General features: G+C 47.5%; 2 protein-coding genes across 25 annotated transcripts in view; one reads left to right on the top strand and one right to left on the bottom strand.

The window, feature by feature from the left end:
- Nucleotides 1–157: 157 nt before the first annotated feature.
- Nucleotides 158–12,587, bottom strand: ciz1a (cdkn1a interacting zinc finger protein 1a). 4 transcript variants are annotated; one of them, XM_064308092.1, is made up of 16 exons: nucleotides 12,006–12,587; nucleotides 11,652–11,930; nucleotides 10,807–10,934; nucleotides 10,064–10,230; nucleotides 9,732–9,855; nucleotides 9,317–9,407; nucleotides 7,978–8,066; nucleotides 7,546–7,625; nucleotides 7,263–7,454; nucleotides 6,372–6,502; nucleotides 6,064–6,157; nucleotides 5,659–5,772; nucleotides 5,005–5,157; nucleotides 4,638–4,716; nucleotides 3,770–3,891; nucleotides 158–3,186 (listed from the first exon to the last, which is right to left on the bottom strand). In XM_064308092.1, exons 2-16 carry the CDS (start codon nucleotides 11,822–11,824, stop codon nucleotides 2,665–2,667), a joined length of 2,259 nt encoding a protein of 752 aa, XP_064164162.1. In that variant the 5' UTR covers nucleotides 11,825–11,930; nucleotides 12,006–12,587; the 3' UTR covers nucleotides 158–2,664. The 4 variants fall into 4 exon arrangements, with proteins under 4 accessions (XP_064164162.1, XP_064164160.1, XP_064164163.1 ...); XM_064308090.1 differs by having other exon boundaries at nucleotides 11,652–12,587; XM_064308093.1 differs by lacking the exon at nucleotides 5,659–5,772 and having other exon boundaries at nucleotides 11,652–12,587.
- A 1,946-nt stretch (nucleotides 12,588–14,533) lies between these two features.
- Nucleotides 14,534–18,543, top strand: part of dnm1a (dynamin 1a) — an 82,029-nt gene continuing 78,019 nt past the window's right edge. For 14 of the 21 annotated variants that reach the window (XM_064309375.1, XM_064309377.1, XM_064309361.1 and 11 more), the window contains exon 1: nucleotides 14,535–14,952. In XM_064309375.1, coding sequence (XP_064165445.1) covers nucleotides 14,792–14,952 — 161 coding nt within the window. In that variant the 5' untranslated portion in view covers nucleotides 14,535–14,791. Of the gene's footprint in view, nucleotides 14,953–18,543 lie in introns of all 21 variants that reach the window. The other 7 variants (XM_064309362.1, XM_064309382.1, XM_064309381.1 and 4 more) reach the window with 1 other exon arrangement.

The following is an 18,543-nucleotide window of genomic DNA, read 5'->3' on the forward strand; positions in this document are numbered from 1 at the left end:
CAGTTTTTTTATTTATTTATCCGAACGATATACGTTGTAGTTCTATCAAAACTAAGGGAGAAACTTCTAGAATCTTGCATTCGTAATGACTATAGGCTATTTGTTGAGGGGAAAAAAGGTTTAGAGCTGCAGAACATTCTTTGAGGTTATTTTAAGGGTGTTGGAGACCACAATTAGGTCTACTGGCAACTAAGGAATCGGAACAGTTTAACTCCAGAAGCGCTCCCTTTGCTACTTCCTCACGATAGCAGTCTAAAATGGGGAACCGCCGCTCTTGTGACGTCAAAACGCCTCACGAGGGATTAAACGTGGAGCGCGTGAGGGTGACTCCTATAATCTCTGCATTTGCGCTCAACATACGGTAAGGGTCAGCCGTTCATCTCAAACCCAATCTGCTGGCTGACCGCGCAAACCGAAGGCATATTTGTTTCACACAACAATAGTAGAAAAAAAAATTAAAATGTACTTAAGGGACAAAGTATAAGCAAAACCAACGAGGGATAGATGGTTCATCATTTAAAAACAAAGACCCCAGAAGGAATTATAAATTACACAGCCAAGGACAGAAGCCAGTTTTGTTGACTCAGGACAAGTGCTGGCCACCTGTAGCCTCACTGACCAACTCTGCGTCGGCCTTGTTCAGTGTTTTGTGAAAGCCACGGCCTTCGGCTAAGGTAAGCGTTCACAAGACTGCCCCTAAGTACCCATTTTTCCCTTTGTAACAAGAAAGAGTGCTACAGAGTGCTGGCTGTGTGGGCAAAACAGATTCCCACAGCTCACGCGCGTATAATCCCACTCTGAGGCACCGCCGTCAGCAGACGCGTTATGCAGTACCAGATGAATGGCTGCTGGGGCCCATGTCTCCTACAGCAGGAAATAATGCTCAGCTCTACAGGGTGCAGAGTTGGGTAGCTCTACAGGGCGCGGGGGTTGGGTAGCTCTGCAGGGGTTGGGTAGCTCTACAGGGTCACGGGGTTGGGTAGCTCTACAGGGCGCGGGGGCTGGGTAGCTCTACAGGGCACGGGGGCTGGGTAGCTCTACAGGGCCTGGGGGTTGGGTAGCTCTACAGGGGGCCAGGGTGGTTGGGTAGCTCTACAGGGTCGCGGGGGTTGGGTAGCTCTGCAGGGCCGCGGGGGTTGGGTAGCTCTACAGGGCCGTGGGGGTTGGGTAACTCTACAGGGCTGTGGGGGTTGGGTAACTCTACAGGGCTGCGGGGGTTGGGTAGCTCGACAGGGTCGTGGGGGTTGGGTAGCTCTACAGGGCCGCGGGGTTGGGTAGCTCTACAGGGCCGTGGGGGTTGGGTTGCTCTGCAGGGCTGTGGGGGCTGGGTAGGTCCACCTGTTCTGAGGCACAGTGTAGCTCAACTGACCTCAGCTGTACAAACAGAAGTTAAAATCCTTGACAATCAGGGCTACGTATCAATGTCATATTTCTCCAACAGTGCGAAGTACACTGCGTAGGCTTTGGTTGGGGAACTGTGTGACTGTAGTACCTTCTTGGGCATAGCATGAGTTAAAAAACAACATGACTCTGTGGTCATGATTCCAGTGTTTCAACCACATAAATAAAACAAAATCTTTCACAAAAAATCCAAATAAAATCTCCCCTTCGGGCATGTAGGACAGATTGATTAACATTTAGCAATGTCAATTAGGAACAGTTTTTTCCCTTTACCACACAGGCACAAAAGAGCCAGATGGATGTGGACTTGGGAGGCACCAGTAGGGCCATTTCCAACTGCCAGTCCAAAAAAAAAAAAGAGGAAAAGTTAGGGCCAAACTGTATTCAGGGACCTTCCCTGCTAGAATCTCATCAGCCTCGGATGCTGGAGGGTAAAAATGTTTGACTTCCTAGCATTCGTGAGTTTACATTGTAATGAAAGGCAGGGAGGAGCGTGCAGCAGGGTGAATGTGTACGGCAGACTCTCCCTTCGACAGAGAGGCGCCTTCCAAAAGACTGACCTGCTCAACCCTAGACGTTTACGCCTTTCTCCATAGTCAGAAACGCTACTGTTATCATCAATGTAGATTTTTTTTCTTTTTTTCTTTTACATTAGATTTGAAAGGCCGGCCACCCGGCGAGAAGCATCTCTTGGTTCTGTGCAGTTAACATTCTAAAGCTCACTAAAAAATACACGATCCACAGCGTCAGAAATTCAACTGGAAACTACGCGCTAAATCGACCGTAGCGACAGGGCTGAGCGCGAGCTGGCCTCAGGGTGGCGCAGTCTGCTTTCAAACAGACCCTTGCTCTCGTCAGCTCACGAATTGTTTTTTTTTTTTTTTTTTTCTCAACACTTTTAAGATCAAGCCAAAGCTACTCAACACAATTACATAACTGGTTTGGATCCCCAAACCCATGCTTCTTCTTCTCCTCAACCCCTTTTGTGTCATACCAGGTCCAGAAACGTCTGGGACTGGCCCCCTTGAACTCCTGGCTTTTAAAACCACCCAGTCAAGTAAATTACTTTTGGGCTTTGGCTCGCGACCGAGCCCCTGGTCCGAGATTTCTACAGCAGAGAGGGTGTGGCTCTCCCTCTCCGTCCCTCCCCTCTCTCCACCCCTTGTCGCCCAATCAGAAACGCCCAGCTCCAGGGGTGTTGGAGAACCCGTTTGGGTTCCTGCGGCTGTCTCTCCATCGCGCTCTCTCTCTCCTCCGGCCTCCTCAGCGCCTCCGCGTGGCCCTCCCGGACCTCCTCCTGGGCGTCACCCGCGCTCGGCCGCCCGCCCCTTCCTCTTCCTTTGCGGGCTGCTCCTCTTCCTTTGCAGGCTCCTCCTCTTCCTTTGCAGGCTCCTCCTCTTCCTTCGCAGGCTCCTCCTCTTCCTTCGCAGGCTCCTCCTCTTCCTCCGGTACGCAGGAAGCGGGAGAACTCGCAGAGCCGGCGATCTGGCAGGGCGGGGCGGGGGCGGACTCCTCTTCCTCCCCCGCCTCTTCCTCCCGCCCGCCGCCTCCGCCCAAGGTTTCGGGGCGCTCCGCCTCGTCCCGGCACGCGTCGGCCGGTTCGGCGGTCCCCGGGCCGGCGCTGCCGTCGTCCCGCGCCCCTCTGTCGCCGGCGTCTCCGTCCCCCCTCCCCGCGGTGCTGACGGGCTCTCTGCGCGCTTGGGGGCCGTCCCGTTTGTCTGGCCCCGCCTCCGCCCCGCCCACAGCGTCTGCCGCCACCCCCTGGTTCTGCGAGGCGCGGTACTTCTGTTACAGGAGAGAGAGACCAGGGTTAAGCTCTGAGTGCGGAGCCAGTCCAGAGACAGCCTGGAGTAACAACGCGCTCATAAACTCCCAGATCAAAGGACAACAGCGTCTCTCCAAACGCTTTCGCTTGCAGAATGAGAGGTCTCACTAAAGCAGCTGCAATGTTGACGTGGGAGTTGTGGCTCAGAGAGAGAGCACACGAAGCATCACCTCTGAATAAACATGAGAATATTTTCTGGTTCGATTTCAGTCTCTTTCCAACCACATTTTACGCGTCTTGTGGGAGTAGGTGGTTAAATAAACAAGCTTTGCAATTATAATTCATATTATAACAAGGGAATTAATCCCATTAAAATTTAAAAAAGAGCAATACTGAATGTTGTATTGACCAACCACAAACCTGATTTTCATTCTGCTAGGTCCACCCTAAAATGCAACTGGGGCATCGTATATATCTACATTACAGACAGTACATATGGAGCACCTTTACACTCTCTCACACACCCACACACACTGACAAACACACACACACCCTCACACTCTCTCACACACACCCACACTCACTGACATCAGCGCCCCCTACCTGCAGGTTGTGGAAGTGCGCGCGGGACTTGCAGTGGGTGAGTCGGGCGGGGGACCCGGCGGGGTAGAAGTGGTGGCAGAGCCGACACAGGAACCCCGCCACCGGGACCATGAAGCTGGGCCCTGGGGAACCCAAAAACAGAGACAGGGCACGGTGAGGAGCCAGGGGACCCGGGCAGAATATCAGCTAATCACCCACCCATCTCACACGCATCAGCATGGAGCCATTTACATCCCTCAGACCATGGACAAAACAGCCACCATTTTGATCAGTAATTTCTCTGTTTACTTCCTGGTGTGCCGTATGTGTGTGACATCACGGTATGTATGTGACATGCATGCTCCACCAGTCCTGCACATATCCAGCCACGTCCTCTGGCTGCGTAATGTACACCTCTGCCATGCAGACCTCTTTTAGCCACTCTATTTCAGACCCGCACTGGCTCTCCCCCAGCAAGAATCTAATCTGGCCTTCAGTGCAGTATAATGGTTAGGGAGCTGGCTTTGTAACCTAAAGGTCGCAGGTTTGATTCCCGGGGAAGACACTGTCGCTATACCCTTGAGCAAGGTACTTAACCTGCATTGCTTCAGTATGTATTCAGCAGTATACACGGATGTAATGTAAAAAGTTGTGCAAGTCACACTATAATGTAATGTAACTGGGGAAGGTATGAATTGAACTGCTCTCTTTCATTGCTAATACATTCTCTGAAGCTTGGCTATGGTGAGCTGAGGGTTAAATGTCTGAAGACCACAGTGCTTTCATAGTCCAAACATGGTGCATTTTAATGCACGAGTCACTTGAATGCCACGGATACAGGACTACAGCTGAAATGTGGGTCGATGCTGCCCTCTGGTGGTGGACTCACCGTACTGCGTGTCTGGGTCGTACTCCTCATCGTCCTGCATGTCCTCCAGGGTGACCTCCTTCTGAACGTGCCACCCTCCCTACCAGAACAGCCAGGTGGGTCAGCACAAACACACCCAACACACACACACACACACCCCCAACACACACACACACACCATGTGCATGTACACAGCACACCACGCTCGTGTTGTTCGTCTTCTGCGTAGGTCCGGGAAACTTCTGTGTTACGGGTGGCGAGCGGGACTAAACATGCACGCACGCACGCACGCACGCGTACACACACGCATACACACATGTACAAGCACAGTTTCATTTCTGGGAAACTCAACCTCAACCATTTTCATGGGAGAGCTCAGAACCCTCACCTGGTCCTGGGGGCTGGACTCAGACCCTTCTTCCCCTTCCTCCCCCTCCTCGTCCTCACCGAACTCTTCCTCAAAGTCATCCGCCTCAATGAAGCTCAGAGCCTCTGCAGGGACCCGCCCCTCTAGCGCTTCTGCTCCGCCTTCCCCCTGCAGCTGTGACATCAGCATGCCGGTTACAGACTACATAACCCATACTGCCCTGTTCCCCCAGCAGCTCTGACATCAGCACGCTCGTTACGGTTTACAGACCCCATAATGCATGCTGGTTACAGACTACAGGCCCCATACTGCCCTATTCACCCTGCAGCTGTGACATCAGCACACTGGTTACAGACTACAGACCCCATACTGCCCTGTTCCCCCAGCAGCTGTGACATCGGCACGCCGGTTACAGACTACATATCCCATACTGCCCTGTTCCCCCAGCAGCTGTGACATCGGCACGCCGGTTACAGACTACATATCCCATACTGCCCTGTTCTCCCTGTGACATCAGCACGCCATGCGGTCACTCACTAAGCAGGCAGAGACCACGCTCCCTTATGCTTTTAACTGTAAAACCTATAAAGAATACGCAGGTCCAACAGATTGGGAAGCAACAACAGTGCCTGGCCAATAAGCACTCTTCACATCATTGAGGGCGGGGCTTCCTACCTCCTCAGTCCTCTGCTTGTGCTCGGGGGAGTCCATGTGCGCCACAAACTGGCGGGACGACCTGAAGCTGAGCTTGCAGACGGTGCAGGTGGGGCAGGAGGAGCGGCTCAGCAGCTGGGGGAGGGGGGCGAGGGGGTGAGACAGGGACCAATCAGCGACTCACCGCGCGAACGTCTCCCCTCCCTAACTTGGGCGGGGCAGTGTCACGACAAATTCCATCCCCCTATTCACTTCCGAGGTTACGTTTCCAGTTATGTTCCCTTAATGAGTAAGTTGGCGTCAACTTGACTACCTTACATGCGTGGTTTCCAAGCACTCTCTGCTGGTGGCTAACGACACTGAGCACAACATAACCCCGGACGTGAATGGGGGGATGAAATTGGTTGTGACAGCAGCGGGTCCTACCTTGTGCTCCTTGGTGCGCCGGTGTTCCATGACGTTACTGGTGAAGTGCGTTTGGCAGGTGGCGCACCAGCGCTGAAGGCCCGGTCTCTTCTCCCTGAAACGTCCCGTACGGCCGCGTCAAAATACACCCCCATCCCAAAACTCCATCACTGCCCCAGCACCACACCTCCGTCCCAGCACTACACCCCCACCCCCTGCACACTCCCTGTAAGGCTCACCCACCCCTGCACACTCCCTGTAAGGCTGACCCACCCCTGCACACTCCCTGTAAGGCTCCTCCACCCCTGCACACTCCCTGTAAGGCTCACCCGTCCCTGCGCACTCCCTGCAGAGACTCCTGCACGCGGGGCAGTAAGGTGACCAGGCAGGCGTTACTCATGTGCTGGATCTCCATCATGCGCTGCTGGTGCGCCAGGCCGTTCATGTGGCTCTGAAAGTTCTGAGGGCCGAGAGGAACACTGATAAACACACCATCACACACATTTACACACAAACACACAAACCATCACACACAATTACACACAAACACACAAACCATCACACACAATTACACACAAACACACACAAACCATCACACACAATTACACACAAACACACACAAACCATCACACACAATTACACACAAACCATCACACACAATTACACACAAACATACACAAACACACACAAACCATCACACACAATTACACACAAACACACACAAACCATCACACACAATTACACACAAACACACACAAACCATCACACACAATTACACACAACACACAAACCATTACACACAAACACACACAAACATCACAAACAATTACACACAAACACACACAAACATCACACACAATTACACACAAACACACACAAACCATTACACACAAACACACACAAACAAACACAAACCATCACACACAATTACACACACAAACAAACACAAACCATCACACACAATTACACACAAACCATCACACACAATTACACACAAACAAACACAAACCATCACACACAATCACACACAAACATCACACACAATTACACACAATCGATGTTGACCCGAGGTATGTAATGTTAGCCTCTCCAAATTAACCGATGTGTCAATGAGCTGGCACAAAATGGACCCTAAACCAGCTGTGCCCGGTGTTATTACATCAGTACGACACAGGGGGGCACTGTGATACGTCCGAATGCCCTCTGGCCCCTCCCCTCACCTGCTGGTTATGACAGGTGATGCTGCAGATGTAGCAGTAGAACTTGTTGGTGGCCTCTCCGCCCTCCTCGCTCCCCACCAGCGCCACTGGGGCCCCCCCGGGGCCCCCCGCGTCTTCGGGCCGGGGGCCGAAAGCCGGGGTCTCGTCGCTGGGCGGGGCGACGATGTTCACCGACCCCTCTGACCCCAGGACCTGCTCGGGAGCAGAAGACGCTGAAGGCCTTGTAGGGTGGCACGAGTGTGGGAAATAACACTCCTCCAGTGTCCCATCATTCCCTGCTCACCTCAGCCGCTCTGCTCTCTTCCACAAACTCTACGGCCTCCGGTCCAACTGCGCTTCCTCCTTCCTGAAGAGGCACACAGTCTACCCAACAGAGACCAGGAGAGATAAGCTTTCCAAACTCATGTCTCCCATTTAAACAACTGTGAGACTTAAAGCTCTGGCTGCTTTTTATAACATTTTAATCCACTTCAGTACGTCCTTAAGGGACACAGATTTTTTGATACTGTCTGTGTCAAAATACCATGCTATTTTTCTTATTTTCCTGGTTCCCCATTTTTGCTAGTGCACATCACTTATTGGACAAGGGGCTATATGAAAACTACATTTGTCTATACAGAAAAACCACAGCGGTTTTTTGAATAGTGGAAACAGTTAATTTTGGGCTGCACGTTTCACTGCGCACTGCTGCGTGTTCAGCGGCGGCGTTACTCACCCCCGGGCTGCGCCTCGTCAACAGCACTTTTGTAATCCGCGTCCAGGACGCTCTCCACTGGGGGGGGCAGGGCAACGGGCTCGCTCGTCCTGTTGGGGGAGCGAAAACTTGATTAATCAAAACAGCTCCAGAGAGCTTCTCACCCTCTCTACCTTCTACGAACACCACGGGGCTCTTTTCTATTCACTGGCCGTCATAAATATAACTTTGCTGACCTTACTATGAATAGAGGTTAGTTTAGTCAATCTAAGGCAGACACCTTTATATTTGTGAATGTAAACCCTAGGACAAAATTACATCACGTTAAATTTATTTAATAAAAACATTTATCAGACACCCAAGCGCATCCAAGTGAAAAAGTAACTTCCCTAATAATTTGAACTGGTTGCACCACCTTAAGCAGCAATAACTGCAACAAAATTCTTCCTATAATTTGATATCAGTCTTTCACATTGCTGTGGAGGAATTTTAGCTTATTCTTCACTGCAGAACTGCTTTAAGTCATACAAACTGAGATGGATGAGTTGTCACTACACCCTTGGGAGAAATTTTGGCTGGTCAACCACTCCTGGGAAGATTCACCACTGTTCCAAGTGTTCTCCATTTGGAGATAATGGCTCTCACTGTGGTTCGGAGTTCCAGAACCTTAGAAATGGCGTTGTAACCCTTTCCAGACTGATATATTTCAGCAACTTTTTACTCATCTCTTCTGGGATTTCCTGTGATCGTGGCATAGTGTGCTTGTAGAAACTTAGTGGTGACTACTTCACTCTGACAGTAAGGCTCAATATAAGAGCTTGAGATGCAGCAGCACTGATAGCAATCAAACATGGCTGTGTTCACTCAGCTGAATCGAATTATCAATGAAATTTGATTAATTGGTAGACTGAGTAACCAAGGCAGCAATTACTTTTCCACATGGGTTTTTAAATAAATGAAATATTATTTTTTTGAAATGTTTTTTTTTTTTTTAAGCCTTTTTCATGCAATCAGTTTTCCTTCATGGAATATAAAATTTTGTCAGAAGATCTGAAAGCATTCAGTGTGACAAATATGCAATAGGGGGCAAATAATTCTTCATGGCACTGCATGTGGCCCAAAGTGAAATTCAGTAAGTGGATGACTGCACTATCTGGATGGACTTAAAAATTAGGTTTTGGTGATAGAAATTGGGGAATGATTTCAAATGTGGGGAAAAAAAAGCTGCAGTGTATTGCAGTTGGATAACTAAATGCATTATTCAAACGTGGACTGCACAAATGAAACCAACTGACGCTAATACTTCATTAGCGGGAAAGTGTGTGTACTGTAGCCCTGCGATGGAGGATCTGAGGCTCACCCCTCAGTTCTGGGCCTCTTCAGGGCAGGCTCCTCCTGCTGCTGCACAGCAGGGGAGTCGCCGTGTCCTTCAGGCACTGCGGCGGCCTCCTCTGGGGACAACGGAACAAAACACATCACAATGGAACAGTGACATCACAAGGGAACTGTGACTTTACATAAAAACAGTGATACCACAAAAGAATGGTGAAAACACAAATGAACAGTGACATCACAAAGGTACAGCGACATCACACTGTTGGCAAAATAGCAAGCCAAGTGTAGGCAGAAGGTTCCAGTTAAAAAGTTCACTGTTTCCAAACAAAGCTAGGACGTGGCTAGCTTTGATGAGAAACGGAACACAGGAACTATATAACAGTGTGAGGGGAAGAGGGGTCAGACATCACGCGGGTCTCAGACGGTCCAGGGCGGGGTACCTCTGATGACGGCCCTGTCGCTGGTATCCACCTCCATGCCACTGCCGCCCGGGCGCCCGTCGACCGCCGGCAGCGCCCGCTGTTCGCTCTCGCGGCTCCTCTCCGGCGGGCGAGCCGCAAAGTCCTGCTCGGGTCGGACAAAAACCCGTCAGACCTCAAACGCACCGCAGCCCTCCCCCTCAAAACATCACAGAGCACATTCTAGTCACTGAACGAGGAACCGCGAGGCAAACACAACGCGTGACCGAGACAGCGGCGTGTAAGCTCTCTGCCCCGAGACGCACGGCCATTTTGGCGGTAGGGAGTGGATGCTTGGGAGGGGGGGGTCTCACGTTGTTGAAGTAGCGCGCGTGCGGGTGGTAGTGCCGGGGGGGGAAGCCCATGTGCGGAGTCTTGATGGCCACGCCCATGGGGACCGGGCCCAGGAGGGAGGACCGCGCCCCGGCCGGGAAGAACGGGGGGAACGGCTGGGCCCCCATCGCGAATCCTCTCATGCTACCTGCATGAAGGGGGGCGGGGCGGATTAGACCACACGCGCAAAAGAAGAGATGGACAGAGAAATGGAACGAGGACAGAGGGGTGAAGAAGAGATGGGCAGAGAAAGGGAACGAGAGAACAGAGGGGTGAAGAAGAGATGGACAGAGAAAAGGAACGAGAGGACAGAGGGGTGAAGAAGAGATGGGTAGGAGTGCAGAATCAGGAAGTTACATGCAAGAGAAGAGGAAGAGAAGAGCACAGGAAGGAACAGAGGATGAGAGAATGAAAACAGACAACAGAGCGAAAAGAAAGGAAGACCAGTGTGGCATGGATGTCTCTACTTGCTATAAAAAATATGAGGCAAAAACGCACATGACAGCCATCACTTCCCCAAACACTTTGAGCTTTTTGTAAACATAAAAGTGAGTAAAAATATATATTCACCACAGCAGTACCCAAATTATTAACTGCCCTGCATTTTAACCTTACAGTTTATCTTTTCAAACTGTGCAAAACCTGTTCTCTTATTCTGGATTTGTCGTGTGCGTTCTCTACCCCGACACCTGCACAGCCCCCTGAAAGCGTGTACTCCACCCACCTTGCATCTGCTGCATGAGCAGCGCCCCCTGCAGCATGGGGTTGGGGGCGATGATGGTGGCTTGGGTAGCGGAGCACAGGTTGACCAAGCGGGGAGGGGGGGGTGCCGGGCCAGGGACAGCCATGGGTCTGCACGTCCACCACGGGAGAGAGAAAGGTTGCGCACGGATTAAAGATTTTAAATTAAAAATGTCACCGTTTATTCACATTTTCGTTAAAATACACTATTTTCTAGTTAATAAACAAAAAGGACGAATGCAAGTGTGTCCTATATAATTAGACCAAAACACATTTCAGACCACATTCCAGTCCATTTATATGCCTAAATATGACTGCCCTTTAACCATTTCCTCAAAACAAGATCCTATTAATGAAAATTTGGCAAAGAAGTGGCAAAGAAATTTGGCAAAGCACTATTATTCACCACCTTACATTCTAGATCAGCAGAGTGAATGCGAATAGTTAACTGTAAACAGGTCGATGGCGATAGTGAGGGGAAATGAAGCAAACTAGCCGTGTGTTGACAGTACACACAATAGCTACATTTAGCCAGCCAGCGTATAGACTATCCGACTTTTGAACGTTAGCTTGCTACCAATTGTAACTTGGAAACTAGTTGCGTTGCTAAGAGCGCTACCTAACCAAGGCACACGGACCTGACAGTGTATAACACAGTATTCCCACGATTAAACAATACAGAATTGAATTATACTGAATAAAACTGTATACGCGCTGTTTCGTTATAATGGATGTTTGCAGTCATTTTCAGTCATTTATTTGTCATCATTCAGACTTGACCCAAGTAGGCCTTCTCGTCGATCCCCGACCTCGAGTTCAAGCTCTTACCGGCCTCCTTGATGGTGGTGCTGTATATGGTGCGCCGGTGGAGGTTGTGGAGGGGGTGGGGGTGGCGGAGGGGGAGGTGGGGGTTGCTGCTGAAAAAGTTGCTGGAGCTGCCGCAGGTGTTGGTGGAACTGCTGCTGCTGCTGCTGCTGTTGATGGTGGTGAGGGTTAAACATCACGGCGTTTTCTTTTCGCTCTCCAGTCGTCGGCGCTAGCCAGCAAGTTAGCTAGCAAATGTTAGCCGCCTAGCTAGCTAGCTAGTTAGCTGACTCTCTCCTCTGTCTTGATAAAAAAGAGAAGCGTTTGATAATCCACAATTAAACCTCTTAGCTGTTGGGTATTATTAATATTTAATACCTCCAACCAGACATGACGCTTCCACACCGACGAGCTCGCCCATGCTGTACAGGTCATCAATAAAGATTTCCAGATAAAGGGGAAATCCCACCAGTGCTAACATACGCTAGCGCGGTGCTTTTCGACCCCGAAACCCGATGCCGTTATTATGAATGACTGAACGACACTGTTTTGAATTCTCACATGCAATACTCAAGTCAGCAGCTAGCAGCGACCTTCCACGGCATTGCAATTTACACGGACACGACACACATAAAAATGTGCTAGCTTGCGAACTATCTAAATGTAGCGTAGCTGGGTTGCTCTTTTACTGCTTTTGTTCATTTTTTCATGCGGTTTCCCTTTTGCGACGTAGCTAGCTTTATTAGCCAGCTAGCCGTGAGTGCTGCTTGTAACTTTTGAACACTTAAAGCTGTAACAGTAAGTTGAAAATGAGCTGTCTAAGTTAGCTGCCCTTGCGAGGAAAATTCAACAAAGAATTCCAGAAAAGTGTTTTTGAATTAACCGGTTGCTGACGTTCCTGAAGCCTGTTGATACTGATTGCATCGGGGCTATTTATTGTCCGTTGGTTGTGCGCACGATCATTACCGGTTTGCTGCTGTCGAAGGTGTTTTCTTTTTTCCCTTTTTTTATGTCGCTGTTGGAAAAGCATGCGCGACGGGTTTAGGAAATATCGCCCCCCTTCGCCTGGGAGGGTAAAACGCAGCATTTTCCTACACAAGAAACATCATTGCTATGCCATGGTACAGTCACGTATCTGGTACATACATGATGACTGAAAGACAGAGACACTAGGAAAGACCATAACCACTAACTGAAGATGCGGTCATCTAGGTGTTATTGAGCATCAGTTTTATATTCAGCATTTAAAGCTTCCAGATGTGCTGTGTTAAGCTGAAAGCGCACATTTTTTTTTGGTCTGTTAGCTGAGCATGTAAATCAAGGTTCTAACTGCGAATAGCCTTTGAGATTATTGTAAGCTTCGTCTGTGCAATCTTAGATAAAACTTTAATATTGTTTTATTGACAAGTCAATTTGGTACCTATACTAAGCTGAAAATTAGCTACGGGATATATTAACAATTCAGCACCATGGACAGTTCAGTGTTACAAACTGTGTTATTTAACAAATGTTAAAAAAACAAAACAATTTTGATCAAGGATTTGAACTAAACACAGTTCATGATAATTACTAACCAAATAATAAAGGTCCACGCCAGGTCCATTAAATAAGTAGAAAGGTGGGTGAATAATGATTGCAAAGTCACAGCACACCACTATCTCCATATACTGTTTTCTGTATATTCATTTTGGACACCTATCACGTGAGATTGTAGCGTAAACGGTACACAAAATAATATGAAAAAACAACTGTTGTGTACTAGGAAAAAAAAAAAATTGTCTGAACAGTGAGGCATAGACTATTCTACCTAAACAACAGTCTTAGCAAACCCCCCTGTCACAGTACACATTTAATGTAAATTTCACTAGAAATTGATTTCTTTTTTTCTTATTGTAAAGTTAAGCTAAATAATATAACAAACATACATGCCAGGACAGGCAGAGCATTCTCCAATGATATAGTTTTGACAAATTAATTTTGTGGGAAAGAGATGGCCAAAGAATTTTCATTTGCTGTGTTGCAAAGTCAAAATTAAATATACCCATGTGGGCTTTTTCTACTCCTAATTAAGTAAATCTCAATGTCAAACAGAAATACATTATTTAGATTCGAGGATGAATACCTTTGTAAATTAGAAATGTAATCTTTTCATTTTTAAAAAATGTTGCTGAATAAAAAATAGTTTGATGACTATTTCAAGCATCTCCTGGCCTGCCATCCAGCCTCAGCAGTTCATCCAGGTTGTAAATCAGGTCGCTCACCTGGTTTACAGCCTGCAAACAACTCCCACATCACCACTCGCATCAGTTTTACAACCTTGGTAGTTCTAGCTGACCCAAGGACTGCCCATCAGATTATCAGACAGGCTGTTCACACCGGACAGACCCCTCCATTCCACAACCGGCTGCATCTCAGCCCCCGCATCCGAACCTCTCGGGCTCTTTTCCCCAACACCAGGTAAAGTATACCTTCCTTTTCTGTTTTCAGAGTTCGGGTCTAGAGGTTCTTTGCTCTCGTTCATATAGCACAGTTAATGCTCATTAGTGCAGTTTTTTTCCTGTTCGTATAGCTTAGTTTGCTGTTCAAGAGTGGCTAATAAATTGCCAATCTACATTTCTTTGACTTACTTTCTCTCTAGGGAGTACCCCCCGAACCCCCCTCCAGGGAATTACTGTACTTGGAGTTTGCACAATAAGTGCCAGTAATATAATTGAATGTCATGTTATAACTTGTAGCTTTTGATTTAACACTATTACCAGCACCCATCTCGAGAAAATGAAGCTGGTAAACTTACATTACCCAGCATTCCTGAAAGGTGAATATATTTTCGCTCTATCTCACTGCTCCCTCGTGTGGTGTACAGCAGGCAGTACAGGGATCTCCCTGTTTGTTCTGAGTAGATCATCTCCTCTCGTCAGCCTGCTAGACAGCATAGCGGTCGAAGAGGGGGAGGTGTAACGCAGCATTCTGTGGAGCGGGGAAACCGACGGACGAGAATCAATGAAGGTGCATGAAAAAATAAAATAGACGGCGGTGGCTCAAGACATCACAACACCCAAATAGCGGTTACGAGGGTGAAAAGCGTTGATAGAGACCTGTTTAAGGGGTGAACGCTCACTCATTCAGCTGTACATTCAGAAAGGGCACACCGTTCCTTTGCAAAGATGGGTAACCGAGGTATGGAGGATCTTATTCCTCTAGTGAACCGAATGCAGGATGCCTTCTCCGCTATCGGACAAAATGCCAACCTGGACCTCCCTCAGATCGCTGTGGTCGGTGGCCAGAGTGCCGGAAAGAGCTCGGTGCTGGAGAACTTCGTGGGGAAGTAAGTGTTTCGGTACATATTCAAATCTGTTTATTGAAGCTCTGCTACAAGTCCGTCCACACTGTTAACCAAATCTCTTCCCCTAACACCTCATTCAGCAGTCACGGGTCTAAATCAACCAAAATGCCCTCAAACCTTACATCCAGTATTGCAAATTGAGACAAACTGCACCGCAAAGGTAGCCGAATTGTGATTTTGAAAGGACCAAGGTGCCTGAAAATATTTATCGAATGATGCCGGAAGGAAATCCTAACAGATTATTTTGTTATATAAACCCGACGCACTGCAAATGCTTTACTTGCTGACCAGCTGCTAAGCTGTCCTGTTGTTTATGGGAAAATGCAAAAATGAAAATATGATAAAAACGTAGTTCGACGATCCATGCACATCTTGTACTATGACGTTATCCCTGGACCCTATAACGCGATAGTATTTATAACCAAGGTCACATATTTAGGTGGCGAAATATACAGTTTTATGAACAGAGCACGGTCAACATTCTAAATGCAGTTTACACATATGTGCAGTGTGCTGTGTGCATGCGCAAGACATTTTAAACAGACATATTCCAGGCGACCAAGATTTGGCCATTATTTATCTTGATGAGACTCTGCACATGACGTGCCGCTCAGATGGTTAATATCTGTTTGCTGGTCGACCCTGCGCATCTCAGAAAAATTATTCCGCTATAGTGATTCAGGAAACAGGTGCCCATTAAAAAGATAAGATAAAGATAAAAGCAGATAAACTGCAGCTCAACAGCAGAACAACAACAATAACGGTTAGGATAGCTACTGCTGCTAATACTACTAGCCTACTGTTACTACATCTGATGATGATAATAATAATAATAATAATGATAATAATAATAATAGTCAAAGCTAGTTGGTCTAATTATAAATAGTGGCAGTAGGGTTATTTAGTCGCAGTAGGGCTACAAAACCAATTTGTTCCTTTGCCAATTCCAGCACGGCTGTACAGCTTATGAAATTTTAGTAACTGCACCAAGAAAGTGTAATGTGCAGTGTTAATGTTAAGCACACCTCAGCAGTTCTCAGTGCTAATAAAATTGGTATGTTTGTGTATGTCAGTTGGTGAGCCCAAGACGAACTGCGGACGGATTTTATTTTGCTTTCTCACGCTGGTTGCTAGGAGTTTTAGGACATCCAGGCCCATGTGAATGATTCACCGAAATTACATTTGTGACAGGTTTATGCATGTGTACCCCCGCGTCGATTGGGGCCTTTTAAACACATAGCCTATCTGCCATTTTGTCACTCCTGGCTCGGCGAGCTATGGCCAGCTTATAGAGGCCAGTGTTTGTTAAGCCCTGACCTTCAGTAATTTACAAGAGGTTGACTAAAACGACGGTTTGGCGTAACGAGTGAAAATGCGTCTTGTTATAAGGGTTTGTAACAAAAGCATTTTCTGTGTGTTTGCAGTTCGCATTTCTTTAAGCCGCTAGATTTTAGCAAGCACTGCCGTTTGACCTTCTGAGAGAGAGAGAGAGAGAGAGAGAGAGAGAGAGAGAGAGAGAGAGAGAGAGAGAGAGAGAGAGAGAGAGAGAGAGAGAGAGAGAGAGAGAGAGAGAGAGAGAGAGAGACGTCATTCCAGTGGTTGAGCGCAGCATCCTTGGTAGATAACAGCGCATCCGGCATCTTACGCTTCTTCGTGTAGCATGCCAGTTACAGTATCCTCTTCTTCGCGGATCGCCTTGTTTCGCCTTGCTGTTTCGAAAACAGCAGTTAAAAACGTTTTTCACGTTTTTTTTTTGATATGTCGTATCTTTTCCTCTGCCTGACCTATAAACATTTTTGTTACCAGTTGTTATTTCTAAAGCACCATCATTTAATGTGGTTGTTTTAAAATCCATTGAGACAGATCACCCTTGCATCACAACAAAATGCGTATTTAATAGGATGGCGTCTGTAAACAACACTCCCGTATTAATGTGCAAATCCTTCGTCTATTATGGGTTCACCTAGTCCCAGGTACCGACATCTGTCTTCCTGAGAAACACGATCCATCATAATGTTAAGATCGTGCGCGTTAAACTGCTCCGATTGTTCTTTCCAATAAATATTAGGCCTGTTTCCAGCTACACTGGAGACTTCAGACGTGGACGGTTTCAGTACACTTCAGACCGTTCACGTGCACCTTGTTCGGATGTCAGAATACAGAGGTGTAGTTTCTCGGTACAATTTATGTTCGCAATGAGACCGAATGGTGATCCCGACTCGAGCAGCAGAAGCGTATTAATATGCAGGCCGCGTGCCCGTCCACAGGGGGGCGAGAGAAGGCCTGGATTGGAGGTGACTTTACTCGCGGTAGGGTTCACGCTTGTTATTGTCCTCCCCTTGGACAGCGGCGTCTAGATAAACAACCTGCATGTTCTCAAGGCGCAGCGATCGGTTAACTCGTGGTGTAGATACAAATGATCATTTAAATTATGTGCTCTCCACTGTTTCTTGGTTCAGTAGATTTAACAGCTGTGTTACTCAGCGCAACCCGTGTGTAAAATGTCCTCAGACTCATCACTGATTTAGCATCTCCGCAGGAAAGACACTTGGCAGAATAAGATGCATAAATGATGAATTTGTTCTTTTTGCTGGCACTTGGCACAGCGGGCGGAGTCTGTGATTAGGTAGACCCCATTAGGTTAGCCCCCACCCCCTTCCTTAATGGTGTGGGTTTTTGTTCCTGTGCTCCGAGCAGATCATGCCACTATGATCCTGCACGCGTGTCGTTTGTGTTCTAGCTGCAAGTCTGCAGGGATTTCACGGAGGGCCTTAGTGCATCACTCAAAGCGTGTGCGCTGCGTCTCCACGAAACAGCAGGCTTGCGGCTAATTGCTAACTGACTGCTCCTCTAATAGTTATGTGTCATGTGAGGTAACCATAATCTGAAAAGAGATTTAAAACAGCGTCAAAGGCCAAACTGGAATCGGGTGAATGTGGTAAATTTAGGAGGTTACGTATGTAAGTAAAATAAGATTTTGAATTATTAATGTTTGGCAGTAGCACGGACCACATCCGACCACATGACAGCAGCATTCAAAAGTTTTTGTAACATAAATAAAATTTGGATTATATGAAATCACGAAACATATTAAACCACTCACATTTAATAGACCTTTATACCATAAAAATGCATACGTTTCTGTATATAGTCCATTACATTATTGTGTTGTCTGCCTGCGTGTAACGCACTTAATACAAATGACACACTACAAAACATGACACATTTCAATGTGGCACATCATGGAATCATTAAGATTGACTTGCCATGGGTGGGAAAAACAGCTTGACAGCTGGACCATCTTGTTGTGATGAAGCATTTATATTTTCTGTGGCATGAAATACAAAATCCATCCAACTTCGCAGCTGTTCTTAATGGTTTCTCTCGTGTGGATAAATTCTGTAATCTAACTTTGGTTTCAGACAGGCATTTTCAATCAGTAAACCAGAAATGCAGATTATTATAATTTGTTTTGAAAATGCAAAAGCTTAAATGAATTCCCAAATAAAAAGTCATTACTGAGGAATGGGCATGAGTATTCGTCGAGGTTTAGCATGCTTGGGGAGCCGTTAT

The sequence above is a fragment of the Anguilla rostrata genome, chromosome 14, assembly GCF_018555375.3.
Source record: "Anguilla rostrata isolate EN2019 chromosome 14, ASM1855537v3, whole genome shotgun sequence".
NCBI classification, from domain to species: Eukaryota; Metazoa; Chordata; class Actinopteri; order Anguilliformes; family Anguillidae; genus Anguilla; species Anguilla rostrata.